The following is a 27,991-nucleotide window of genomic DNA, read 5'->3' on the forward strand; positions in this document are numbered from 1 at the left end:
TCAGATAAGCGTATGGAGATTCATTCATTCCTCTGAACCTCTGCTTTCCTGCTGTCTTCATCCAATCCGTCTTACTCCTTTCTATGGCTGCCTTTATGTAAGGATGTCACCGGTGCCAATGGCTACTTTCAATCCTCTCGGGAAAATGGTCCAAATGCTCTGTCACAGCACGGCAAATCGTCTGGAGGCATCACCCTTGTCGTTGGTTGCATCCTATTCCTCTCTGTGAAAATGGTCCGATGCGCTGTCACTGCATGGCTAATCATCTTGGAGGTTCTCGATCATACTGGAATAGAATTTACTATCCTTTTGCGTCTGTCACTACGCCCAGCACTCACGAGTTTGGAGTTCGTCACAGTCATTCAATCCCAGAGTCCTACTCGGAATACCACGGATAAGGTTTAGACTTTCCGGACTCTCATGAATGCCGCCATCAATCTAGCTTATACCACGAAGATTCTGATTAAGAGATCTAAGAGATACTCATTCAATCTAATGTAGAACGGAAGTGGTTGTCAGGCACGCGTTCATAGGGAATGATGATGATTGTCACGTTCATCACATTCAGGTTGAAGTGCGAATGAATATCTTAGAAGCGAAATAAGATGAATTGAATAGAAAATAGTAGTACTTTGCATTAATCTTTGAGGAACAACAGAGCTCCACACCTTAATCTATGGAGTGCAGAAACTCTACCGTTGAAAATACATAAGTAATGAAGGTCCAGGCATGGCCGAATGGCCAGCCCCCAAATGTGATCAATAGATCAAAATATAATCCAAAGATGATTCCAAAGATGTCTAATACAATAGTAAAAGGTCCTATTTATAATAAACTAGCTACTAGGGTTTACAGAAGTAAATAATTGATGCATAAATCCACTTCCGGGGCCCACTTGGTGTGTGCTTGGGCTGAGCTTGAAGTCTACACGTGGAGAGGTCATTCTTGGAGTTGAACACCAGCTTTTGTGCCAGTTTGGGCGTTGAACTCCACTTTGCAACTTGTTTCTGGCGCTGGACGCCAGATTTGGGCAGAAAGCTGGCGTTGAACGCCAGTTTGCGTCATCTAAACTTGGACAAAGTATGAACTATTATATATTGCTGGAAAGCCCTGGATGTCTACTTTCCAATGAAATTGGAAGAGCGCCATTTTGAGTTCTGTAGCTCCAGAAAATCCATTTTGAGTGCAGGGAGGTCAGAATCCAACAGCATCAGCAGTCCTTCTTCAACCTCTGAATCTGATTTTTGCTCAAGTCCCTCAATTTCAGCCAGAAAATACCTGAAATCATAGAAAAACACACAAACTCATAGTAAAGTCCAGAAATGTGAATTTAACATAAAAACTAATGAAAACATCCCTAAAAGTAACTAGATTCTACTAAAAACATACTAAAAACAATGCCAAAAAGCGTATAAATTATCCGCTCATCACAACACCAAACTTAAATTGTTGCTTGTCCCCAAGCAACTGAAAATCAAATGGGATAAAAAGAAGAGAATATACTATAAATTCCAAACTATCAATGAAACATAGCTCCAATCAGATGAGCGGGACTTGTAGCTTTTTGCCTCTTGAATAGTTTTGGCATCTCACTTTATCCATTGAAGTTCAGAATGATTGGCTTCTATAGGAACTCAGAGTTTAGATAGTGTTATTGACTCTCCTAGTTCAGTATGATGATTCTTGAACACAACTATTTTATGAGTCTTGGCCGTGGCCCTAAGCACTTTGTTTTCCAGTATTACCACCGGATACATAAATGCCACAGACACATAATTAGGTGAACCTTTTCAGATTGTGACTCAGTTTTGCTAAGGTCCCCAATTAGAGGTGTCCAGGGTTCTTAAGCACACTCTTTTTTTGCTTTGGACCTTGACTTTAACCGCTCAGTCTCAAGTTTTCACTTGACACCTACACGCCACAAGCACATGGTTAGGGACAGCTTGGTTTAGCCGCTTAGGCCAGGATTGTATTCCTTTAGGCCCTTCTATCCACTGATGCTCAAAGCCTTGGGATCCTTTTTATTTACCCTTGCCTTTTGGTTTTAAGGGTTATTGGCTTTTTGCTCTTGCCTCTTGGTTTTAAGAGCTTTTGGCTTTTTCTGCTTGCTTTTTCTTTCTATTTTTTTTCGCCTATTTTATTTTTTTTTCTGTAAGCTTTGTTCTTTGTTGCTTTTTCTTGCTTCAAGAATCATTTTTATGATTTTTCAGATTATCAAATAACATGTCTCCTAGTCATTATTCTTTCAAGAGCCAACATATTTAACATTCTTAAACAACAACTTCAAAAGACATATGCACTGTTCAAGCATACATTCAGAAAACAAAAAGCATTGTCACCACATCAATATAATTAAACTAAGTTCAAGGATAAATTCAAAACTCATGTACTTCTTGTTCTTTTGAATTAAAACATTTTTCATTTAAGAGAGGTGATGGATTCATAGGACATTCATAACTTTAAGACAAAGTTACTAACTACTAATGATCATGTAATGAAGACACAAACATAGATAAGCACTTAACATAGAGAAAACGAAAAACAGAGAAAGTAAGAACAAGGAATGAGTCCACCTTAGTGATGGTGGCATTTCCTTCTTGAGGAACCAATGATGTCCTTGAGCTCTTCTATGTCTCTTCCTTGTCTTTGTTGCTCCTCCCTCATTGCTTTTTGATCTTCTCTTATTTCATGAAGGATGATGGAGTGCTCTTGATGTTCCACCCTTAGTTGTCCCATGTTGGAACTTAATTCTCCTAGGGAGGTGTTGATTTGCTCCCAATAGTTTTGTGGAGGAAAATGCATATGAGGCATCTCCGGGATCTCATGGTGATGAGCTTCCTGCGCCTCTTGAGCTCCATGAATGGGCTCTCTTGCTTGCTCCATCTTTTTCTTAGTGATGGGCTTCTCTTCCTCAATGTGAATGTCTCCTTCTATGGAAGCTCCAGCTGAGTAACATAGATGGCAGATAAGATGAGGAAAAGCTAGCCTTGCCCCAGGAGAGGGCTTTTCGGCTATTTTGTAGAGTTCAAGGGAGATGACTTCATGAACCTCTACTTCTTCTCCAATCATGATGCTATGGATCATGATGGCCCAATCCACAGTAACTTCAGATCGGTTGCTAGTGGGGATGATGGAGCGTTGGATGAACTCCAACCATCCTCTAGCCACAGGCTTGAGGTCCAATCTTCTTAGTTGAACCGGCTTGCCTTTGGAGTCAATCTTCCATTGAGCTCCTTCCACACATATGTCCATGAGGACTTGGTCCAACCTTTGATTAAAGTTGACCCTTCTAGTGTAGGGGCGTTCATCTCCTTGCATCATAGGCAAGTTAAACGCCAATCTCACATTTTCCGGACTAAAATCCAAGTATTTCCCCCGAACCATTGTAACATAGTTCTTTGGATCCGGGTTCTTACTTTGATCATGGTTCTTGGTGATCCATGCATTGGCATAGAACTCTTGAACCATTAGGATGCCGACTTGTTGGATGGGATTTGTTAGAATTTCCCAACCTCTTCTTTGAATTTCATGTCGGATCTCCGGATACTCATTTCTTTTGAGTTTGAAAGGGACCTCGGGGATCACCTTCTTCTTGGCCACAACATCATAGAAGTGGTCTTGATGAGCTTTAGAGATGAATCTTTCCATCTCCCATGACTCGGAGGTGGAAGTTTTTGTCTTCCCTTTCCCTTTTCTAGAGGATTCTCCGGTCTTAGGTGCCATCAATGGTAATGGAAAAACAAAAAGCTTATGCTTTTACCACACCAAACTTAGAATATTGCTCGCCCTCGAGCAAAAAAATAAAGAATTAGATGAAGAAGAAGAAGAAAAGATGGAGAAGAGGGGGGAGGTGTGTTTCGGCCAAGAAGAGAAGAGAGGGTTGTGTTGTGTGAAAATGAGGAAGAATGGAAGGCTTTATATAGGGAAGGGAGGGGGGTTAAGGTTCGGCCATATGGGTGGGTTAGGGTGGGAAATTGATTTGAATTTTGAAGGTAGGTGGAGTTTATTGGGTAGGTTTATGGGGAAGAGTGGGTGGATGTGAGTGGTGAAGGGTTTTGGGGAAGAGTGTTTATTGGGAATAGAGGATGATTGAGAAGAAAGAAGAGAGTGAGTGGAGGTAGGTGGGGATCCTGTGGGGTCCACAGATCCTGAGATGATCCTGTGGGGTCTACAGATCCTGAGGTGTTCAAGGATTTACAACCTTGCACCAAATTAGGCATGTAAAATGCCCTTGCACACAACTCTGGGCGTTCAGTGCCAGGTTGGTGCCCATTTTGGGCGTTCAACGCCCATTTGTTGCCCATTTCTGGCGTTGAACGCCAGAACCATGCTTGTTCTGGGCGTTCAGCGCCAGCTCTTCTCCAGGGTGCAATTCTGGCGTTCAGCGCCCAGATGCTGCCCATTTTGGGCGTTCAGCGCCCAGATATTGCCCATTTTGGGCGTTCAGCGCCAGAACCATGCTCTATTCTGGCGTTGAACGCCAGACAGGTGCTTGTGATTTTTCTTCCGCTGTTTTTGATTCTGTTTCTAAATTTTTCGTTTATTTTGTGACTCCACATGATCATGAACCTAAGAAAACATGAAAAACAAAAAATAAAATTAGATAAATAAACATTGGGTTGCCTCCCAACAAGCGCTTCTTTAATGTCAATAGCTTGACAGTGGGCTCTCATGGAGCCTCACAGATGTGCAGAGCTTTGTTGAGACCTCCCAACACTAAACTTAGAGTTTGGATATGGGGATTTGACACCAAACTTAGAGTTTGGTTGTGGCCTCCCAACACCAAACTTAGAGTTTGACTGTGGGGGCTTTGGTTGACTCTGCTTTGAGAGAAGCTTTTTCTGCTTCCTCTCCATGGATGCAGAGAGAGATCCTTGAGTTGTAAACACAAGGTTGTCCTTATTTAATTGAAGGATCAATTCTCCTCTGTCCACATCAATCACAGCTCTTGCTGTGGCTAGGAAAGGTCTTCCTAGGATGATGGATTCATCCTCTTCCTTTCCAGTATCCAAGACTATGAAATCAGCAGGGATGTAAAGGCCTTCAACCTTTACTAACACGTCCTCTACTTGTCCATAAGCATGTTTTCTTGAATTGTCTGCCATCTCTAATGAGATTTTAGCAGCTTGCACCCCATAGATTCCCAGTTTCTCTATTACAGAAAGGGGCATGAGGTTTATTCCTGAACCAAGGTCACACAAAGCTTTAAAGATCATGGTGCCTATAGTACAAGGTATTATGAACTTTCCAGGATCCTGTCTCTTCTGAGGCAATGTCAGTTGATCCAGATCACTTAGTTCATTGGTGAACAAGGGAGGTTCATCTTCCCAAGTTTCAATACCAAATAATTTGGCATTTAGCTTCATGATTGCACCAAGGAACTTGGCAGCTTGCTCTTCAGTAACATCCTCATTCTCTTTAGAAGAGGAATACTCATCAGAGCTCATGAATGGCATAAGGAGGTTCAATGGAATCTCTATGGTCTCTAGATGAGTCTCAGATTCCTTAGGTTCCTCAGAGGGAAGCTCCTTATTGATCACTGGACGTCCCAGGAGGTCTTCCTCCTTGGGATTCACGTCCTTCTCCTCTCTTGTGGGTTCGACCATGGTAATTAATTCAATGGCCTTGCACTCTCCTTTTGGATTCTCTTCTGTATTACTTGGGAGAGTACTAGGAGGGATTTCAGTGATCCTTTTACTCAGTTGGCCCACTTGTGCTTCCAAATTTCTAATGGAAGACCTTGTTTCATTCATGAAACTCACAGTGGCCTTAGATAGATCAGAGACTAAATTTGCTAAGCTAGATGGATTCTGCTCAGAATTCTCTGTCTGTTGCTGAGTGGATGATGGAAAAGGCTTGCTATTGCTAAACCTGTTTCTTCCACCATTATTAAAGCCTTGTTGAGGCTTTTGATCATTCCATGAGAGATTTGGGTGATTTCTCCATGATGGATTGTAGGTGTTTCCATATGGTTCACCCATGCATTTTAACTCTGCTATTGCAGGGTTCTCAGGATCATAAGCTTCTTCCTCAGAAGATGCCTCTTGAGTACTGTTGGATGCAGCTTACATTCCATTCAGACTCTGAAAAATCGAATTGACTTGCTGAGTCAATATTTTATTCTGAGCCAATATGGCATTCAGAGTATCAATTTCAAGAACTCCCTTCTTCATAGGCGTCCCATTACTCACAGGATTCCTCTGAGAAATGTGCATAAACTGGTTATTAGCAACCATGTTTATGAGTTCTTGAGCTTCTGCAGGCGTTTTCTTTAGGTGAATGGATCCACCTGCAGAAGTATCCAATGACATCTTTGATAGCTCAGATAAACCATCATAGAATATATCCAGGATGGTCCATTCTGAAAGCATGTCAGAAGGACACTTTTTGGTCAGCTGCTTGTATCTTTCCCAAGCTTCATAGAGGGATTCACCTTCTTTCTGTCTGAAGGTTTGAACATCAGCTCTAAGCTTGCTCAGCTTTTGAGGAGGAAAGAACTTGGCTAAGAAAGCCGTGACCAGCTTATCCCAAGAGTTCAGGCTGTCTTTGGGTTGAGAGTCCAACCATATTCTAGCTCTGTCTCTTACAGCAAAAGGGAAAAGCATGAGCCTGTAGACTTCAGGATCTACTCCATTAGTCTTAACAGTATCACAGATCTGCAAGAATTCAGTTAAGAACTGAAAAGGATCTTCAGATGGAAGTCCATGAAACTTGCAGTTCTGTTGCATCAGAGAAACTAGCTGAGGTTTCAGCTCAAAATTGTTTGCTCCAATGGTAGGAATGGAGATGCTCCTTCCATGTAAATTAGAATTAGGTGCAGTAAAGTCACCAAGCATTCTCCTTGCATTATTGTTGTTGGGTTCGGCTGCCATCTCCTTTACTTGTTCGAAATTTTCAATAAGGTTGTCTCTGGATTGTTGTAATTTAGCTTCTCTTAGTTTTCTCTTCAGAGTCCTTTCAGGTTCTGGATCAGCTTCAACAAGAATGCCTTTTTCTTTGTCCCTGCTCATAAGAAAGAGAAGAGAAAAAAAAAGAAGAGGAATCCTCTATGTCACAGTAAAGAGGTTCCTTATTGTTAGAAGAAGAAGAAAAGGAATAGGGGTGAAGAAGAATGAAGAATCCAAACACAAAGGTGATGATAGGAGCAGAGATGTGAGATGAAGAGAAGTGTTAGTAGATGAATAAATAAATAGAAGGGGATGAGAGGAGGAGAGAATTTTCGAAAATAATTTTTGAAAAAGAGTTAGTGATTTTCGAAAATAGTTTTTGAAAAAGGTTAGTAGTTTTTCGAAAATTCAAATAAAAAATAAAATAATTAGTCTAATTAAAAAGAAATTTTGAAAAAGAGGGAAGATTTTTTCGAAAATTAGAGAGAGAGTTAGTTAGGTAGTTTTGAAAAAGGTAAGAAACAAACAAAAAGTTAGTTAGTTAGTTGAAACAAATTTTGAAAAGATAAGAAGTTAGGAAGTTAGAAAAGATATTTTGCAATCACTTTTTTGAAAAAGGTAAGATAAGAAGATATTTTTGAAAAGATATGATAGAAATTAGTTTTTGAAAAAGATTTGATTTTTAAAATCTCAATTAATGACTTGATTCACAAGAAATCACAAGATATGATTCTAGAACTTAAAGTTTGAATCTTTCTTAACAAGTAAGTAACAAACTTGAAATTTTTGAATCAAAACATTAATTGATGATGTTATTTTCGAAAATATGATGTAAAATTAAGAAAAAGATTTTTGAAAAATATTTTTGAAATTTTCGAAAATAACTAAAAAAAATTGAAAAAAGATTTGATTTTTGAAAAAGATTTTGAAAAAGATAAGATTTTTTTAAATTGAAAATTTGATTTGACTCATAAAAACAACTAGATTTTAAAAATTTTTGAAAAAGTCAAATCTAATTTTCGAAATTTTAAGAGAGAAAAAGGGAAAGATATTTTTTTGATTTTTGAATTTTTATGATGAGAGAGAAAAACAAGAAAAATGATGCAATGCATGAAAGTTATGGATCAAAACAATGAATGCATGCAGTGACGGACCCAGAAAATTTATGGCGGGGGGGCAAAAATAATACACATTATTATCAAAATATATATTAATTTAAATTTAAAAATATAAAAGTGCACATTAATTATTCAAATACAAAAAAACCAAAAATTACATTAGCTGCTAACTTTCTTCGCTTCAAATCTTGAAGGTACTTCTCTTCTTGTTTTCATATTTTGAAAATGTTGAATAATTGTTTCATTATCAACTTGATTGAATGTCTCTCTTTCTATATATGTAACCAAACAATCATTCAACCACTCATCTCCCATTCGATTACGAAGTCGACTCTTTATGATATTCATAGCAGAAAATGTTCTCTCAACTGATGCTGTTGCCACAGGTAGAATCAAAGCTAATTTCAACAGAAGAAATACCAATGGATAAACAATATGCTTTTTTGTCTCAACTAACTTTTGAGATAGTCCACTGATTCCATTTATATTTGAGAATTGATCATCAAGACGCATATCCAATATAAAATTCTCAAGTTGACTATCAAGTGCCAAAATTTGAGTAGAAGAGAATTCATGTGGATAAAATTCAGCTAAACGAAGCAACTTCTCCTTATCAAATGCAAAAAATGAGTCACTTGGATTCAAACAAGCTATACAAAGAAGTAGCTCAGTATTTACCTCTGTAAAACGATTGTTAAGCTCTTGAAGTTGTCTATCAATCACTTGATAAAATAATTCAACTTGAAAATGATGCAAGTTTGAGACCTTTTGGATTTTGCGCCTTGATCTTCCTTGTGTTACAAATATATCATTCATATTTGGAGCAAGAATATTGTGACTATCACAAAATAGTAAAACTTCGTTGAGCAAAGAGGACCAACCATCGTCTCTTATACTTTGCAATCGTTGCTTGGACACTTTAACCAATGTCATAGCATTTATAATGTCTTGATCACTTCTTTGTAGAGCTTGAGACAACTCATTAGTAACTCCTAATATACTTTTCATCAAATGTAAATTGAATACAAATTCAAAAGATTGAATATGATTCAATAATTGGCATGCTTCAGCTCTTTGTTCAGGATTATTTCCATCTTCCTCAATAACTTCAAGAACTTCTACCACGGAAGAAAAAATAGAAATCAAGCTAAGTATTGTACCATAATGTGAGCCCCATCGAGTATCACCTGCCCTTTTCAATGTTGTTTCTTGATTTAAGCCACGTCCACTAGAAACATCTCCATTTTGTAATGCAACAATTGTCTTTTGCATTTGACTTTCACGAAGCATGTCTTTACGTTTACAAGAAGCTCCAACAATATTGCACAAACTAGCAAGCAAATTAAAAAGTAGTGCAATTTCGACCTGTTTCTTTGCAACAACCATAAGTGCTAATTGAAGTTGGTGAGCAAAACAATGAACATAAAAAGCACAAGCATTTTCTTTTAAGATCAAACTTTTTAAGCCATTAAATTCTCCCTGCATATTAGTAGCTCCATCGTAACCTTGTCCACGTATTCTTGCTAAACTTAAATTATGCTTTGTTAATAAAGATTCCAAAGCTACTTTTAATGACAACGCATTTGTGCTAGAAACATGGACAAGGCCAAGAAATCGCTCCATTACAATCCCTTCTTTGTTCACATACCGCAAACAAACAGCCATTTGCTCTTTAACAGAGATGTCTCGAGCTTCATCAACTAAAACAGCAAATAAATCATCTCCAAGATCATCAATAATAACTTTAGTAGTTTCACTTGCAGCAGCTCTAACAATATCTTTTTGAATTTTAGGTGCTACTAGCTTAAGGTTTCCACGAGCATTTTTGAAAACACGATCAATCTCTGTATTATGTTGAGCAAGAAAGTCAAGAAGCTCCAAAAAATTACCTTGATTATTTGAATTGTGCGATTCATCATCACCACGAAAGGCCAATCCTTGTCGCAATAAGAACCTAATGCACTCAATTGTTGCTGTTAAGTGAGTTCGGTAATCTCTTTTAGCTTGGTCTGAATGCTTTTGAAAAACAACTTCAATATGTTGTTTTTGCTTCATGAGTGCTTCGCATTTTCTTCGAGCTTGATTATGAGCACTATCATGATTTCCAACATGTGTTTGTAATCGCTCCTTCTTTTTCCAATTTGAAAAGCCCTCTTTTACAAAAGCATCACCACTCGCACCATCAGGTTTCATAAGATAGCAACAAAGACAAAATACAGCATCTTTTGAAATACTATATTCCAACCAATTGCCAAATTCATCAAACCAATCAGCATTAAATCTACGGAGAGAAGTTCCAAAATATGTTTGTGGAAAATCATGTTCTCTTGGTTGACAAGGACCTTTTTGCAAATAAGCTCGTCTAACTTCATCTCTGTCATTTGGATCATAATTTGAAATTTTGGGTCGTTGTCCAGGATCAGCTACCAGACTTTCCACATTGAATTCTAAGAACTTCTTTTTATTAGAAGAGACTAATGGAGTGACTTCAGATTCTAGTGGTAGCTTTCTTTTGAAATATTTCTCCATTACTATTTCTAAAAATAAAAATATATATTCTAAATTAGTAAATTGATCAATTCACTTTAAAAATTTATATGCAATCTAATTACATATAATAGAATAGAACGAAAGATAAACAAATAAATAATAAGGATCACTAAATTGAGAATAAAATAAAATATATAAATTCATGAAAAGAATAAAAAATAGATTAATACTTAAACTATAATTGTTTGAATTAAAATTTGCAATTGAAAATATCAAAAAGAGAAACAATGAAATTGAAAGATACATAGAGTCATAGAGAGCTATATAAAATAAAATAGAGAATTTAAAATTTACCTTTTGATGAAGAGAAGATGACCACTAGACAAGGAATAGAAAAAGAAGATTGAAAATATGAAACCAAGAAAAGGGTTTAAGAGAATAAATGAGTGACGGCTAGGATTTAAAAACAGAAGAAGACTAAATTTAATTAGGTTAACTAATAGTCAAAATCATAAAAAGATAAAATGGGCTTAGACTTTTAATAATTGGGCTTAGTTTATTTGTAGTGGGGTCATTTAAAATTTAAAGTGGGGGCATATTATATATATATATATATATATATATATTTTTTTTTTGAGTTTAAAAATATCAAATGTCACTGGGGGCAAGTGCCCCCCCATTCATGAAGGTGGGTCCGTGCCTGAATGCATGCAAGAATGCTATGAATGTCAAGATGAACACCAAGAACACTATGAAGATCATGATGAACATCAAGAACACATTTTTGAAAAATTTTTAATGCAAAGAAAACATGCAAGACACTAAACTTAGAATTCTTTAATGCTTAGACATAAAGAATTCAGGAATGCATATGAAAAACAAGAAAAGACACAAAACATGCAAATGCAAAGATCAAACAAGAAGACTTACCAAGAACAACTTGAAGATCATGAAGAACACTATGAATGCATGAATTTTTTTCGAAAAATGCAAAATGAACATGCAATTGACACCAAACTTATAACATGACTCAAGACTCAAACAAGAAACACAAAAAATATTTTTTATTTTTATGATTTTCTAATTTTTTTGTATTTTTTTTCGAAAATTATTTGAAAAACAAAAATAAGGATTCCAAAATTTTTAATATGAATTCCAGAAATCTAGCATTCTTAGTCTAAAGCTCCAATCTGAGGGTTAGGCATGGCTTAATAGCCAGCCAAGCTTTAGCATATAACATCAGAGAATATACTGCTCATTACTTATCAAAGTAACTTGCCTCTATGCTGATGGTTTGGAAGCCTCAGTCCAAAAGAATTTAGACATGGCTTTATAGCTAGTCAGGCTTCAACATGCTTCATGAAACACTAGAATTCATTCTTAAAAATTTTGAAGAAAAATATATTTTTGAAAACATTTTTTTTCTTTTTTTTTTTCGAAAACAAAGGAGAAATTTTTGAAAGATTTTTGAAAACTTTTTGAAAGAAAACAAAAAGAAAGTTACCTAATCTGAGCAACAAGATGAACCGTCAGTTGTCCAAACTCGAACAATCCCCGGCAACGGCGCCAAAAACTTGGTATGCGAAATTGTTACTCAGGTTGTGAATTATTGTTCGAAATTGATTCCCTGGCGATGGCACCAAAAAAAATGGATGCACAGAACCATGGTCTAAACATATCTTCACAACTTCGCATAACTAACCAGCAAGTGCACTGGGTCGTCCAAGTAATAAACCTTACGTGAGTAAGGGTCGATCCCACGGAGATTGTTGGTATGAAGCAAGCTATGGTCACCTTGTAAATCTCAGTCAGGCAGATATAAAATAGTTATGGAGTTTTCGAAATTAATACTAAAATAAGGATAGAAATACTTATGTAAATCATTGGTGAGAATTTCAGATAAGCGTATGGAGATGCATTCATTCCTCTGAACCTCTGCTTTCCTGCTGTCTTCATCCAATCCGTCTTACTCCTTTCTATGGCTGCCTTTATGTAAGGATGTCACCGGTGCCAATGGCTACTTTCAATCCTCTCGGGAAAATGGTCCAAATGCTCTGTCACAGCACGGCTAATCGTCTGGAGGCATCACCCTTGTTGTTGGTTGCATCCTATTCCTCTCTGTGAAAATGGTCCGATGCGCTGTCACTGCATGGCTAATCATCTTGGAGGTTCTCGATCATACTGGAATAGAATTTACTATCCTTTTGCGTCTGTCACTACGCCCAGCACTCGCGAGTTTGGAGTTCGTCACAGTCATTCAATCCCAGAGTCCTACTCGGAATACCACGGACAAGGTTTAGACTTTCCGGACTCTCATGAATGCCGCCATCAATCTAGCTTATACCACGAAGATTCTGATTAAGAGATCTAAGAGATACTCATTCAATCTAATGTAGAACAGAAGTGGTTATCAGGCACGCGTTCATAGGGAATGATGATGATTGTCACGTTCATCACATTCAGGTTGAAGTGCGAATGAATATCTTAGAAGCGAAATAAGATGAATTGAATAGAAAACAGTAGTACTTTGCATTAATCTTTGAGGAACAGCAGAGCTCCACACCTTAATCTATGGAGTGCAGAAACTCTACCGTTGAAAATATATAAGTAATGAAGGTCCAGGCATGGCCGAATGGCCAGCCCCCAAACGTGATCAATAGATCAAAAGATAATCCAAAGATGATTCCAAAGATGTCTAATACAATAGTAAAAGGTCCTATTTATAATAAACTAGCTACTAGGGTTTACAGAAGTAAGTAATTGATGCATAAATCCACTTTCGGGGCCCACTTGGTGTGTGCTTGTGCTGAGCTTGAAGTCTACACGTGGAGAGGTCATTCTTGGAGTTGAACACCATCTTTTGTGCCAGTTTGGGCGTTGAACTCCACTTTGCAACTTGTTTCTAGCGCTGGACGCCAGATTTGGGCAGAGAGCTGGCGTTGAACACCAGTTTGCGTCGTCTAAACTTGAGAAAAGTATGGACTATTATATATTTCTGGAAAGCCCTGGATGTCTACTTTCCAATGCAATTGGAAGCACGCCATTTTGAGTTCAGTAGCTCCGGAAAATCCATTTTGAGTGCAGGGAGGTCAGAATCCAACAGCATCAGCAGTCCTTCTTCAACCTCTGAATCTGATTTTTGCTCAAGTCCCTCAATTTCAGCCAGAAAATACCTAAAATCACAGAAAAATACATAAACTCATAGTAAAGTCCAGAAATGTGAATTTAACATAAAAACTAATGAAAACATCCCTAAAAGTAACTAGATTCTACTAAAAACATACTAAAAACAATGCCAAAAAGCGTATAAATTATCCGCTCATCCAAGACCATCATCCATCCTGCTTGGAAGGCCCTTCCTGAAGACTTCAAAATTCAAGCTGGATGCCTTCTTAGGAACTTACTCTTTTGAGATAGATGGCAGAGCAGTGAGCTTCAATCTGGATGAAGCTATGAAGCATCCTCCTGAAGATCATTCCATCTTTCAGTGCGACATCATTGATGAAACTGTAGCTACAGTTCACCAGGAAGAAGTAGAAGAGAGGTACACGGAGCAAGATGCAAGTGTGGGGAGACCCCCTGGACATGATGAAGACACGTTACAACCATCACTGGTTCCAGATGATCAAGTGCCTAGCCATGAGCAGAAATTGGAATTAAGCCCCTCTCACCCCACCTCAAGTATGCTTACCTTGAGGATAATCAGAAGCTCCCAGTTATCATTGCAAGGGAACTCACTTCCCAACAGGAGGAGCAGCTACTTAGTGTGCTAAGAAGACACAAGACAACAATTTGGTGGAGCTTGGCAGATATAGTAGGCATCAGCCCTCAAGTTTGTGAGCACAGAATATTTTTAGAAGAGGGAGCAAGACCTGTCCGTCAACCCCAAAGAAGACTGAATCCCACCATCTTAGAAGTTGTCAAGAAAGAAGTGACCAGGCTACTTGAAGCAAATATCATTTACCCCATCTCAGATAGTGAATGGGTCAGTCCAGTACAAGTGGTGTCCAAGAAGTCTGGAGTCACAACAGTAAAGAATGAGCATGGAGAGCTCCTGACAACTAGAGTGCAGAATTCATGGAGAGTTTACATTGATTACAGGCGTCTCAACCAAGCCACTCGCAAGGATCATTACCCCTTGCCATTTATTGATCAAATGCTTGATCGCCTGTCAGGTAAATCACATTACTGCTTTTTAGATGGTTATACAGGCTATTTTCAAATTCATATAGCTCCTGAAGATCAGGAGAAGACTACTTTTACATGTCCCTTTAGAACGTATGCATACAAAATGATGCCTTTTTGGCTTATGTAATGCACCGGCTACTTTCCAAAGATGCATGATGAGTATCTTCTCAGATCTTATTGAGAACTGTATGGAAGTTTTCATGGATGATTTTAGCATATATGGTGATTCATTTAGCCTTTGCTTGGATAGTTTAGCTAGAGTATTAGACAGGTGTGTTAGTTCAAACCTTGTTTTAAATTTTGAAAAATGTCACTTTATGGTAAAACAAGGCATTGTACTAGGACATGTTGTATCTAATACTAGTATTTCTATAGATCCAGCAAAGGTAGATGTCATTTCTAGTTTACCTTACTCCTCCTCCGTGAGGGAAGTCCATTCGTTCCTTGGCCATGCAGGTTTCTACAGGAGATTTATCAAGGACTTCAGTAAGGTAGCATTGCCTTTATCCAGACTGCTACAGAAAGATGTAGAGTTTAAGTTGAGTAAGGACTGCATGAATGCATTTGATCAGCTGAAGATCGCCTTAACTCAAGCTCCGATTGTGTGAGAACCAGACTGGAGCCAGCCATTTGAGATTATGTGTGATGCCTCCAACCATGCAGTAGGAGCGGCACTGGCTCAGCACGAAGGTAAGGATCCTTTCGTAATTGCTTATGCTTCTAAAACCTTAGATGCTGCTCAGTCAAATTACACTACCACTGAAAAAGAGCTTCTGGCTATTATTTTTGCTCTAGATAAATTCTGAGCCTATTTACTTGGTACTAAGGTGGTAGTGTACTCGGACCACGTAGCTCTAAAATATTTACTAGCTAAAAAAGAGTCCAAACCAAGGTTAATACGTTGGATACTATTGCTACAAGAATTTGAGTTAGAAATTAAGGATGGGAGTGGTAACCAGAATTCAGTGGCAGACCACTTGAGTCGCCTTGAGCACATCAAGACTGACTCTACTCCTATCAACGATGCTTTTCCATTTGATAGCTTGCACGCAGTATCTGAAGTAGTTCCTTGGTATGCACCTGTAGCTAATTATCTAGTTAGCCATACTTTCCCTCCTAATTTTACTAAGCATCAAAGAGACAAGCTGAAAAGTGAGTCTAAATATTATATATGGGATGACCCATATTTATGGAGGTGTGGTGCTGACCAGGTAATTAGAAGATGAGTGTCTCAATCAGAATTCCAGTCCATTTTAGAGGCCTGCCACTCTTCTGAGAGTGGAGGACATTTTGGCCCTCAAAGGACAGCTAGAAAAGTTTTAAACTGTGGATTCTGGTGGCCTACTCTTTTTAAAGATGCTACTACCTTCTGTAAATCCTGTCCCCCATGCCAAAAGTTTGGTAATATATCCAAGAGGGATGAGATGCCCCAACAGATTATGCTTTTCTGTGAATTTTTTTATGTTTGGGGCATAGACTTCATGGGTCCATTTCCAAACTCTAGTGGTTACCTTTATATACTGTTAGCTGTAGATTATGTTTCTAAATGGGTGGAAGCAATTCCTACCCGCACTGATGATGCTAACACTGTTATCTCCTTTGTTAGAAATTATATTATCTGTCGGTTTGGATCACCACGAGCAATCGTGAGTGATCAGGCACTCACTTGTGTAATAGGAGACTAGCAGGACTACTGAAGAAGCATGGGATCGTTCACAAAGTGGCAACAGCTTACCATCCCCAGACCAATGGGCAAGCAGAGGTGTCTAACAGAGAGATAAAGCACATTCTGGAGAAGATAGTAAAGCCTCATAGGAAGGACTGAAGCACCAGACTTGTTGATGCGCTCTGGGCATATCGGACAGCGTATAAGACACCCATTGGGATGAGTCCCTTCCGCTTAATGTACGGCAAGGCTTGCCACCTTCCAGTAGAGGTGGAACACAAGGCTTTCTGGGCTGTGAGGGAGTGCAACATGGGATTTGAGAAAGCTGGTGCTGAAAGGAAGCTGCAACTAGTAGAACTAGAGACCCTCGACTCGAAGCATATGACAACTCCAGATTATACAAGGAGAAGGTGAAGGCTGTGCATGACAAGCATATCAAGAGAAGAGAGTTCAGACCAGGAGATCTGGTTCTCCTTTACAACTCCAGGCTGAGACTCATGCCAGGAAAGCTGAGATCCAGATAGGAAGGTCCCTACAGAGTGGAGAAAGCAGAGCCATATGGAGTCTTCCACCTGCGTCATCCCTCAAGTTCCAATTGCATCAAGGTCAATGCACATCACTTAAAGCTTTATCATGGTGAGAAGATGAAGGAACATAAAGAGCTAGAAGTCTTCCTATTGGAGGATCCACCAACAGAAGCAGAATGAGCTTGAAGACCATCCAACTTAAGGATGTAAAAGCAAAGTGCTAGGTGGGAGACAACCCACCATGGTATGATCGTTCTTTCTCTCTTTTTAGTTTCACTTAGTGACTCTTCTCATAATCTCTGCATATAGTCTGCATTTGCATCTACATATTGCATAATTAAAAAAAAAGAGGTGGCAGCAAGTTGCGTGGGAGCCATGCAGGAAGTGTGCCAATCGCCCAAGCATCACCACGCGCACGCGTCCCTCACGCGTGCGCGTCAATTGAAAATTTGGCACCTTACGTGTACGCGTCAATGATGCGCACGCGTGACCTAGGAAAATCGACATAAAGAGGTGTCAGGCCGAGAGTTATGCTGGCCTAGTGCGGGCACTGTGCCCAAGGCACTAAGTCACTCACGCGTACGCGTCCATGACACGTGTGCGTCATTTTCAAATTTTACACACTCACGCGTACGCGTCATATGAAAATTTGGCACACATCCCAATACAAACAGAGAGTTGTGCGCGCGCAAAGCTGCCCTCGTGCGAGTAGCACAAGCGCCGTCACGTGTACGCGTGACCGACGCCTACGCGTCGCCTTCCAATTTTTGCGACCCACGCGTACGCGTGGAGTACGCGTGCGCGTCGCTCGCGCAACGCAACCAGATTCCTGCGCCGCCACTTTTCTTATCTTTTCTTTTCTAATCCTAATTTCTTTCTTCTTTCTTCTTTTCTTTCTCTTCTTTCTTCTTTATTCTCCATTCTTTTTCTCCTTCTTTCTTTCTTCATTCTTTTCTTTCTCTCCCCCCTTCCATCATATTTTATTCACCTCACATTCTCTATTACATCTCTTTACCACCTTCTTCTCAAGGTTCTTCCTTTCTATTTTCCTTCTTCTCTTCTCATTATTTATTTATTTTTGCATTATTTTATGTTGGTGTTAGAAATTTAATTGGGTGATTATTTTCTTCTATAATTGCTTGTAGATTATTAAGGAGTTGTTTGACAATTATCACTAATTATTTTTGGGTTGCTTGTATGTTCAAATTTAATACTTTTAATAACACATTTAACATGCATACTAAGTGTTCGTGATTGCTGGTTTATTACGAGTGATAATACATTTTAGCTATTGATGCTTGATCTATGCTACTCATGCCTTTGCCGGCATGCTAATAAACATCTTGCATCTACTTTCCATAACATGCACTTGCTATATTCCCATTGATGAACTTATCACATGTAGTCGCGACCATGTGTTAACGACATCCTTCTTTACCGTGCATTGATTATCACTTGTGCTGTCCTCCTCCTTGCTTTAACCCTTGGCTTTACATGTTACTTTCCTTTTCCCTTTTCAGGATGGCCACCAAGAAAGGTAAAGAGAAAGCTGCTCCCAAACCACCGGCAAGGAGAGGAACAAAAAGAGCACTAGCTGCGGAACCATCCTCAACATCAGTCAAGCCCTCCACAAAGCGAGTCAAGAGGATCATCAAGGTCGATGAAGTAGAGAAAGCCTTTCTAGCAAGGGACACTGCGCGGTTCACTAACCACTACTGTGAGCAGATGTTCTCCATCCTGGCTGAGCGAAACTACAACAATGAACACTTACTCATCCTCCCTACCCACATTGTCGAGTTTGTCGAGCCCCGCATTGAGTGCAGACAATGGAAATTCTTACGGAGACAGCCACGGCAGGTTAACCTTTCATGGGTGGTCGAATTCTACTCCAATTTTCACATGCCAACCCTGCAGTCTGTCTATGTCCATCAGAAGCAAGTCCCTATTTCCGAAGAGGCCATTCAGCGAGCTTTAGATCTCCCCGCTGCTCCAGAAGGATTGGACGCATTCCAAGAAGCCTCTTTTAAGTGCCAGACATACCAATTTGACTGGGACGCCGTCCTCAGAGTTATAGCACAACCTGGCAGCAGATGGATCTATGGATACCATCGATCCCGACCTAAGGGCATATTAGCTTCAACACTTACCTTGGAGGCTCGAGTGTGGGCACCGATTATGTCCCACTACGTCTTTTCGAGCACTCACGAGTCCTCCTTCACTGCAGATATGGCTGTTCTCCTCTGGTGTATCCTTACAGACCAGCCTCTCAACTTACCAAGACACCTCCGGCACGCCATGGGACATGCACAAATTGCGGGCAACCTACCCTTTTCCGCCTTGGTTTCAGATCTAGTTTCCGCAGCTGGAGTCTCCTATAGGGCTGGAGACACCAAGACCACACTTCTACGGGATGATCAGATTGTCCCCAACGGGAAGTACATCAGACCTCCAGCAGCCACTATCAGCCGGACCGCAGACCCGGCCAGAGATATTCCTTCTCCTTTCACATCACAAGCACCTTCAACAAATCAGCTACTCCTACAAATACTTCAAAGGTTGGACCGGTTTGACCGGCAGGCAAAGCGAATAGAGCACCGTAACAAGCGCCAATTTACATACCTCAAGGAGCTGATTGTTGGCAACCACCCACCTGAAGAAGAACCAGACACTCCGGACTCCACCTCACCTAGCAGCACCGGGAGCCATGACAATTCCGACGGTGGAGATGCTGTTACAATCCCCCTTTTGTTCCTAACTGATGGCACCGAGGATGGTGCCAAGCTTTAAGTGTGGGGAGGTCGGTCAATACCTGACTTTCGGAGGTAAGTGCTTCTTCTTAACACCAACATTTTAGATTTTCTTTTGTTAGATAGAATAGATTGCATGATAATAATTATTTTCATGTATGTTTGCTTGGTTAAAGTAATAAATTTATTTTTAAGACTCTATTTTATAATATTTTACTAATTTAAAATTAAATTTTTTTTAAAAAAATAAACTTGTTTGAATACTGTAAATTGGAACATGAATTATAGCTAAGAACACATAACCTGTGAGACTTTTGAGCCTAATTGTATGGTTACACTATTTAACCATGATATTCTATTCTTGTGTGTTCCCTTCTTTATGATTGTAATCTTTATTTTGTTCCACTCTATATGTCCAATGTTTAGTGTGTTTATATGCATGCATATGATTGAGGCCATTATTTGTTATTAGCTCACTTATCCCAAATAGCCTACCCTTTTAATTACCTTTGTTAGCCACCTTGAGCCCTTTTATCCCTATTTGTTCTATATTTTACCATATCACTAACCTTAAGCGGAAAAATAATTAATTACCCCAATTGAATCTTTGGTTAGCTTAAGATAGAGATTGTATACTAACTAAGTGTGGGAAAACTGGGAACATGGGTTAATAGGGAATGTGTTATGATAAAATATTAGGAATTTGGGTACCTACTCATGTGAGACTAGAAGAAAAAAAAAGAGACAAAAAGAGAAAAAAATAAAAATCCATATGCAGTGATATGATCTGTTTACTTTTATACTAAAACAAAAACAAAAAAAAACAAAAAACAAAAAAATATTCAATTAAATAAATAAATAAGGGGACAAAATTACCCCAATGCTAAGTTTAATAATCAATGTATATGTGATAAAATTAAAAGAAAAGTTGATGCATGAGTATGTAATGCAAAAGTGGGAATTTTGGGTAGCTAGGCATGATTTAAGAAGTATAGAGAGTATGTATGTTAGGTGATAGCTTAGGTTACTTAAGGATTCAATTTATAGCTCACTTAGCCATATATATACCCTCACCTTTATCTTAGCCCCATTACAACCTTGAAAAGACCTCATGATGTTTGCATTGGTACATTAAATACTTGTTGATTGGTTAGGTGAAGAACAAGGTTTAGAAAGCATGACTAGAGAAGAGTACAGTGATTACGCTATACACTTGAGTGATTAGAGTGCATATACACTATCAGTAAGGGTTCAATGCTTGATTCTATGTTCCCTGCTTTCATGAGCTGTCTTCTTACAAGTCCAATTTTCTTTACTGTATGATTTTAATTAGTGATATCTGATTTATGTTTGTCTTGAAGAACTTATTTATTTTTAACCAAGTAGACAGAATCATCTTAGCATATAGTTGCATTCATACATAGGTTGCATTTCATGAGTCTTATTTTTTCCTATTTATTCTTTTGATCTCCTTGAGCTGAGCATGAGGACATGCTAATGATTAAGTGTGGGGAGTTTGATAAACCACTATTTTATGGTTTATCTTGTGCTCAATTGAGTGGTTTCATCAAGTCTTTGCACACTTATTCATACGAATTGCATGGTTTAACAATTCCTTCCTAGTTTTGTTTTATGGTTGAAAACTTACTTCCTAAGTCTTTAATTTGTGTATTTTAATCCTTCTTTATACCATTCGATACTGTGATCAGTGTGTTCAGTGTTTCAGGCTTTATAGGGCAGGAATGGCTTCGAGGATGGAGAGGAAGCTAGCAAAAAATAGAAGGAGCACAAGAAATAAAGAAGATAACCAGCGAGCATCGACGCGCACGCATGGCTCGCATGTGCGCGTGCTTTGAAGATCTGCACAGCGACGCGCGCGCGTACCTGACGTGTGCGCGTGGATTGGAGTTTTGCACGACGGTGCGTGCACATGCCTGACGCACGCGAAAATGACCTGCGACGAGTGCGCGTGACTGACGCGTACACGTGACATGTGCGATCTGCAAAAAACACAGAAAACCCTGGGGGCGATTTTGGGCCGAGTTTGGACCCAGTTTCCAGACCAGAAACATAGACTAGAGCCAGGGAATAGCAGAGACTCAAACACACATTCTCATTAGCATAGTTTTTAGGTTTTTAGATTGGAATCTTAGAGAGAAATTACCCTCCTCTAGGTTTTCTACACATTCATAGTTTATTAGTTTTACACTTTTGCTTGGGATATTGAGAAGAGTTATTACCTCCACTGAAGTTGTTATTCTAGTTTGTTTTCTTATTCCCTTACTCTTCCATATCCTTAATCTTTGTTCAGAGTTACAATTGGATTATTTTTAGAATTTATTAATGCAAAACTTTTAATTTTAATTAAATTATAGTTATTGTCTATCATGTCTTCCTTCTATTCCCTTTTTAATTCTGTGCAATTAATTTCCATGTCAATGGAGTAGATTCCCAACTTGACTTGGAGGTTGATTAAACGGATACCCTAGAGTTGGAATGCTCAAGTGATTAGCTAAATTGGAAGTTGTTGGCTAACTCTCTATTTACTAACGCTAGACCTTCCCAATGGAGAGGACTAGGATTTACGAATAAGAGTTAGCTCAATCACTTGACTTTTCTTTATTTAGTAAGGGTTAACTAAGTGAAAATAACAACCTCTTTATACTACACTTGAGAGAATTCCAACAACGAAAGAACTTCCAATTAATCATTCTCCCAGTCAAGGCTTTTTTTATTTCGAATATATAAATCTCTTTTAATTTTCACTGCGTTAATTTATAATTATTTATTTCCTGTCATTCAACTCTCAAAATTTCTCGGAAAACTCCTAATTAATAAGATAGCACCCTTTTGTCAACTCGTTGGGAGACGACCTGGGATTCATACTCTCAGTATTTTTATTCTAATTTTGTGACACCCTTTCTAAATTGATAATCGGATTTTAGCTAGTTAAGAACTGTACTTACAACGCTGTTCTTATATCATAATTTCTTAATCGGCCGATTTCTGCCCGTATCATTACCTTGGGGCAGGAGATGGGTTGTTAGATTTTTTAGTGCAGCAAAAACTGAAAGATCAGGATGTATCTTTGTGTCCTCGATAGAATGCAGTTTTTTATGCTGAAGCTACTGCAATTTTTGAGAAAGAAAGGATGAAAAAGGAATTGGCACTCAAGGAAGAGCAAGCTCGTCAGAAACATCCAATTCGTTGAATAAAGGGGCAAAGTTCTGGTGGCCCTCAGAGGAATGTGGCTGTACCTATGAGTCATTCTCAAATTCTGGGTGTACAATGGATTCGTAACTGCCAAGAGTTTTAGAATAGGGATGCTTACTATAAGCATAACCTACAGTGGGGTCATAGAGGTCCTCCTCGAGGTCAATATCCTTATTTTCGTGGCCGAGACAGAGGGTATCAAAGGGGTAGAGGAAGAAGAGGACCCCAATTATCTACGATATCTCAAGATAACAAGCCTAAGGGGGCAACTCCTTCTGTGCATTCTCGAGTGGTGTTTCTAACCGATGGGGAGACTTGTCCAAAATGTATTCCTTCTCCAGTGAAGTTGGATAAGGGTAAAGTTGTAGTTGTTGCATCCAAAGATGATAAAGATAAGGTTGCTGATTTGGATGAAGAGTATTTCGAAGAAGGTGAAGATGAGATGGTCAGCACTATTTCGATCATTCCAACTGAGTATTTGGAGGAATATGAAGGTAATCCAATGGAAGATTATGATGTTGATGATGAAGAGGCCTTTTTGTTCATTTGATATAAGGATGAACCTGGGTACTTTCAAAGGCCCTCCAAAAAATATAAGTCTCATTTGCGCCTGTTGTATATCACAGCATTCATGAGCGGGATCAAGATCAATAAAGTTTTGATCGATGGAGGAGCAGCAATAAGTCTCTTCCCAGAAAGGATGTTGATAAAGGTAGGTAAACATCCTGGTGACTTAATCCCCACCAACATTTCTGTGACAGATTACAGTGGAGTTTCGACTCTTGCAAAGGGTCTAGTAACGCTTGGGTTGAAAGTTGGATTATCCGATAGAAACACCGTCTTTGTTGTGGTGTCTTTGAAGGCCAGTTATAATGCCTTGTTGGGACGTGATTGGATTCATGGAGTTGGGGCAGTGCCATCTACGGTGCATCAAAGCGTTCTTCTGTGGACAGAGGAGGGAAAACCTGAAATAATTAGGGCTGATTCGAGTTTGTATGTCGAACAGTTACACGTTGATTTCAGAGTCTACAGTCTTAAACTGAAGCCTTTGCAGGTCAACAGGGTGCTTAACTCTTTCAATTGTGAGGGTTGTTATTTGACTTCAGAAGGATTAAATGTGAAGCTTCACCATCTGCAACTTGATTTTCCTCCAACTGGATGGGATTGTTCGGTGTAAGTGGGTAGTTTGAAGACGTTCTTTTATGGCTGGTGATCAAGACGTCTCAAATTATCTGGTAATTTTAAATAAGTACTTAAGTAATTTCCCTTCAGTTGAAAATAAAGGTGATTCTTTTGATAAAGTGGAGTCATTTAGGAATTTAGTTTCATCTTCTTCTTATAGTATAGATTTGATTTCTTCAATCAAATTTAGTCATGGTTTAAGTTCCTTTTGTTCCCGTAATTTTAATAATGTTATCAATCAAAATGCTACTGATATAGAAGAAGCACATTGTATTGAAAACAAAGTTGTTGTTAATTCGATGGATAATCAAGTGTGTTTTAGTCCTAATGAATCTGTTGATTTGTGTTTCAATTGCATCTATGATTTAGAACCTTTGGGTTTTGAGAAATATTCAGTAAAGGATGATGAATATACAAAGGGTTTTGAGTCACAGGATCCCTTAGAAGAAATTAATTTGGGATCTATTGATGACGTTTGAATTACTTACATATGTAAGGATCTTGCGAACCCATTTCAAACAGAATTGTTCCATCTTTTACACGGGTTTAAAGATTGTTTTGCTTGGGATTATCATGAGATTCCGGGTCTTGATCGTTCTCTTGTGGAACATTAATTAGCATTAAGACCAAATGCTCAACCTGTAAAGTGTATGCCTTGGCGATTTGCTCCTGAAATTAATCAAAAAATAAAAGAAGGGATTGAACTTTTGATTAAGGAAAAGTTTATTCAAATCGCACGATATGTAGAATGGGTTTTGAACATTGTCCCTGTAATAAAGAAATATGGAAAATTAAGAGTATGCATCAATTTTCGAGATTTGAATAATGCTGCTCTGAAAAATGAATATTTTATGCCCATAGTAGATATGTTGATTGATTCTGCTACAGGTAATGAAATTTTAAGTTTCATGAACTGCTTTTCAATGCCCTGGGGCATTAGGAATGTATGAATGGGTAGTTATGCCATTTGGTTTAAAAATGCTGGTGCGACATATCAACGCGCCATGAATACTATTTTCCATGAGTATATTGGAAAATTTATGGAAGTGTATATTGATAATGTTATGGTTAAGTCAAATTCAGTAACTCAACACATTGATTATTTGAGAAAGGCTTTTAGTACGATGTAGAAGAAGGGTTTAAAAATGAATCTTTTAAAATGCGCATTTGGCGTATTAGTAGGAAATTTATTGGGATTCATTGTCCATAAAAAAGGGATTGCTATCGATAAAAACAAGGCCAATGCAATCTTGGAGTTATCCCGTCCTAGATCGAAAAAAGAGGTGCAGTCTTTCCTTGGAAAGGTTAACTATCTTAGAGGGTTTATTTCAAACCTCTCGGGTCGAACTCGAGTATTTGCACCTTTGGTAAAGCTTAAGAATGAAACGCAGTTTGAATGGACAAATGAACATCAAGAAGCTTTTGAGTCAATCAAAGATTATTTGTCTAAAGCTCCGGTAATGGCAAATGTTCATCCCCATGAGCCTTTGAAGTTGTACATTGTAGCATGCATGAATACGATCAGATGTATGTTGGCTCAAGATGATGAAAACGAACATGAACGGGCCATTTATTATGTTAGTCGGATATTAATTGACATAGAAACAAGGTATTCGCCCATTGAAAAGTTATGTTTGTCTCTTTATTATGCTTGCACAAAATTAAAATGCTATATGGTTGACGGAGGATTTATGTCAGTAAAGAATTTTTCAATAAAATCGTGTTGCAAGTATAGTTCTAAACTGACAATTAATCCTCTGTCAATGTTTAATTTATTTGTCACTTGTACAAACCCAATAAAAATAAACCGAAGTATTCAAACCTCGGGTTGTATCTCAAGGAATTACAGGGAAGCGTACTTATTATTGGTTGTGGAAAAGTATTTTTGAATAATGAAAAAGGAATGTAAATAACAAGAAAATAAACTAACAACTAAGAAAAGTCCTAGCAAGGGTTGAGAATTGGAATTCCTATCCTCATTATCATTGTCAATTGTGATTGTAATTGCCTTTTTCTCTCACTTAGTTAACCTCTAAAAATTGAAGGAAAGTCAAGTGAGCAAAATCAACTTAAGTTCACAAGTCCTAATCAAAGACTAGATTTAGTGAAGCTCAAGCCAACTAACAGCTTTCAATCACCAATCAACAAGAGGCTTTGACAATTCAAGAGTCTCCAAATTACTCAATCCAAGCCAAGAACACAAAAATCTATTTTAAATTCAAACCAAGCATTTTATCAAACACTTGGAAGGCAGAAAATAAAAACATAGAAAATTAACAAGAAATAGTAAAATCTAAGACTAACAATTGTAAAAGAAAACAATAACAACAAATTAAAGAAAGCGATAATAAACATAAAATACCTCAAAATGCATTAAAAGGAAATTGGAATCAACAATGAGTAATGAACAATAAAGCAACAAGTTAAAGGAAACAACATATAAAACTAAGAAAGCAAAGAGGTAATAACAAGAAATTAAAAGAGGAACTTGAATCAAGATGAAAATTAGAACCTAAACCTAGATAAAACTAAAAATAAAAGAAGAAACCCTAAACCTAGAGAGAGGAGAGAACCTCTAGAGAGAGGAGAGAACCTTTCTCTCTAGAATTCTACATCTATCTAAAACTAATGTGTGTGAATGGTTTGAATCCCTTTTCCTCCTTTACTCCCTGCCTCTAATTTGTATACTGGGCTCGAAACTGGGCCAAAAATGAGCTCTGAAATCGCCCACAGTGTTTTTACTTTATTGCAAGACGTGACGCTCGTCACGCGTACACGTCAGCCACGCGTATGTGTCGTTTAAACTCTGCACTGGCCACACGTACGCTTCAGCCACGCGTTCGTCTCATTTGGACAATGAGTTGGAAGCATGTTTTCAATCATAGCACAAAATTAGGAAGGAAACTTGAAAACATGCAATTTACATGAATAAGTGTGAGAATAGTTGACAAAATCCACTCGATTCCATACAAATTAAGTCATAAAATAGTGGTTCATCAAATCTCTCCACACTTAAACGTTAGCATGTGCTCATGCTAAGCTCAAGGGAACCAAAATAGTGAAAGGAAAAATGGTAGGACCTACGCAATGCAACCTATCTATATGAATGCAACTACATGCTAAATGCTTCTACCTACTTGGTTAAAAGTAAATAAATCTTCCAAGAGCAAATATGAACTGAATTCCACTAATTCAAATCTCAAAATGAAGTACAAATAGACTTGCAAGAAGAAAGCTCGTGAAAGCAGGGAACAAAGAATCGAGCATCGAACCCTCACCGGAAGTGTATACACTCTAATCACTCTAGTGTTTGAGGGTTGATTCTCTCAATCCTCTACTAATCTTGCTTTCTAAGGCTTGCTCTTTTTCTACTAATCAACAAAAATTTAATGCATGAATACACATATCAAGATGTCTTTTCAAAGGTTGTAATAGGGTTAGGGTCAAAGTAGGAATGTATTTGGTTAAGTTGACTAAAATCTGAATCCTTGATTGGCCTAAACTTCCCACCTAACCTAAGACAATCTATGTAATCAAAATGCAAATCTAATTACCCATTGACTATCTTTTGCCACATATTCATGCATCCCAATTTTGAGTACAATACGTATGCATTGCTACCACCATTAACTTTGGGCATTTTGTCCCCTTTTATTGTTTTCTTTTTCTTTTTCCTTTTTTTATTTTTCTTTTATTTTTGGTTTTTCTTTTATTTTTCCCAATGCATATAATTAAGGTATTGAATGCACGAACATGTGCTCAACTATCTCTTTCACATTTTTACCACAAGTATAACATACCCAATTCCCAAACCAAATGTTCTCAAACCCAATTTTCCCACACTTAAATTGTGCATACCCTCTCACTAGTCTAAGCTAACCAAGTAGTCAAATTAAGGACGTTCATTGTTTTTTGCTTAGAGTTAATGTTGTACTAAAATAGAGAATAAATGGGATAAAATAGGCTCAACATT

The 27,991-nt window shown here is 38.2% G+C and overlaps 1 protein-coding gene and 1 non-coding gene across 2 annotated transcripts; one reads left to right on the forward strand and one right to left on the reverse strand.

Moving 5' to 3' along the window:
- Positions 1-6,365: 6,365 nt before the first annotated feature.
- Positions 6,366-6,473, forward strand: LOC148562204 (small nucleolar RNA R71). The gene has a single exon (XR_015887623.1). It is a non-coding gene; the product is annotated as a small nucleolar RNA R71 (small nucleolar RNA).
- Positions 6,474-8,164: 1,691 nt separating this feature from the next.
- On the reverse strand, positions 8,165-10,534 carry LOC148562205 (uncharacterized). The gene has a single exon (XM_088490830.1). It carries the CDS (start codon positions 10,532-10,534, stop codon positions 8,165-8,167), a length of 2,370 nt encoding a protein of 789 aa, XP_088346956.1.
- Between the last annotated feature and the right edge of the window lie 17,457 nt (positions 10,535-27,991).

The sequence above is a fragment of the Arachis ipaensis genome, chromosome B6 (assembly GCF_059453495.1).
Source record: "Arachis ipaensis isolate K30076 ecotype BB chromosome B6, ASM5945349v1, whole genome shotgun sequence".
NCBI lineage: Eukaryota > Viridiplantae > Streptophyta > Magnoliopsida > Fabales > Fabaceae > Arachis > Arachis ipaensis.

Coding starts and splice junctions, on each gene's coding strand:
- LOC148562205 (XM_088490830.1), bottom strand. CDS start 10,534: ATGGAGAAATATTTCAAAAGAAAGCTACCACTAGAATCTGAAGTCACT.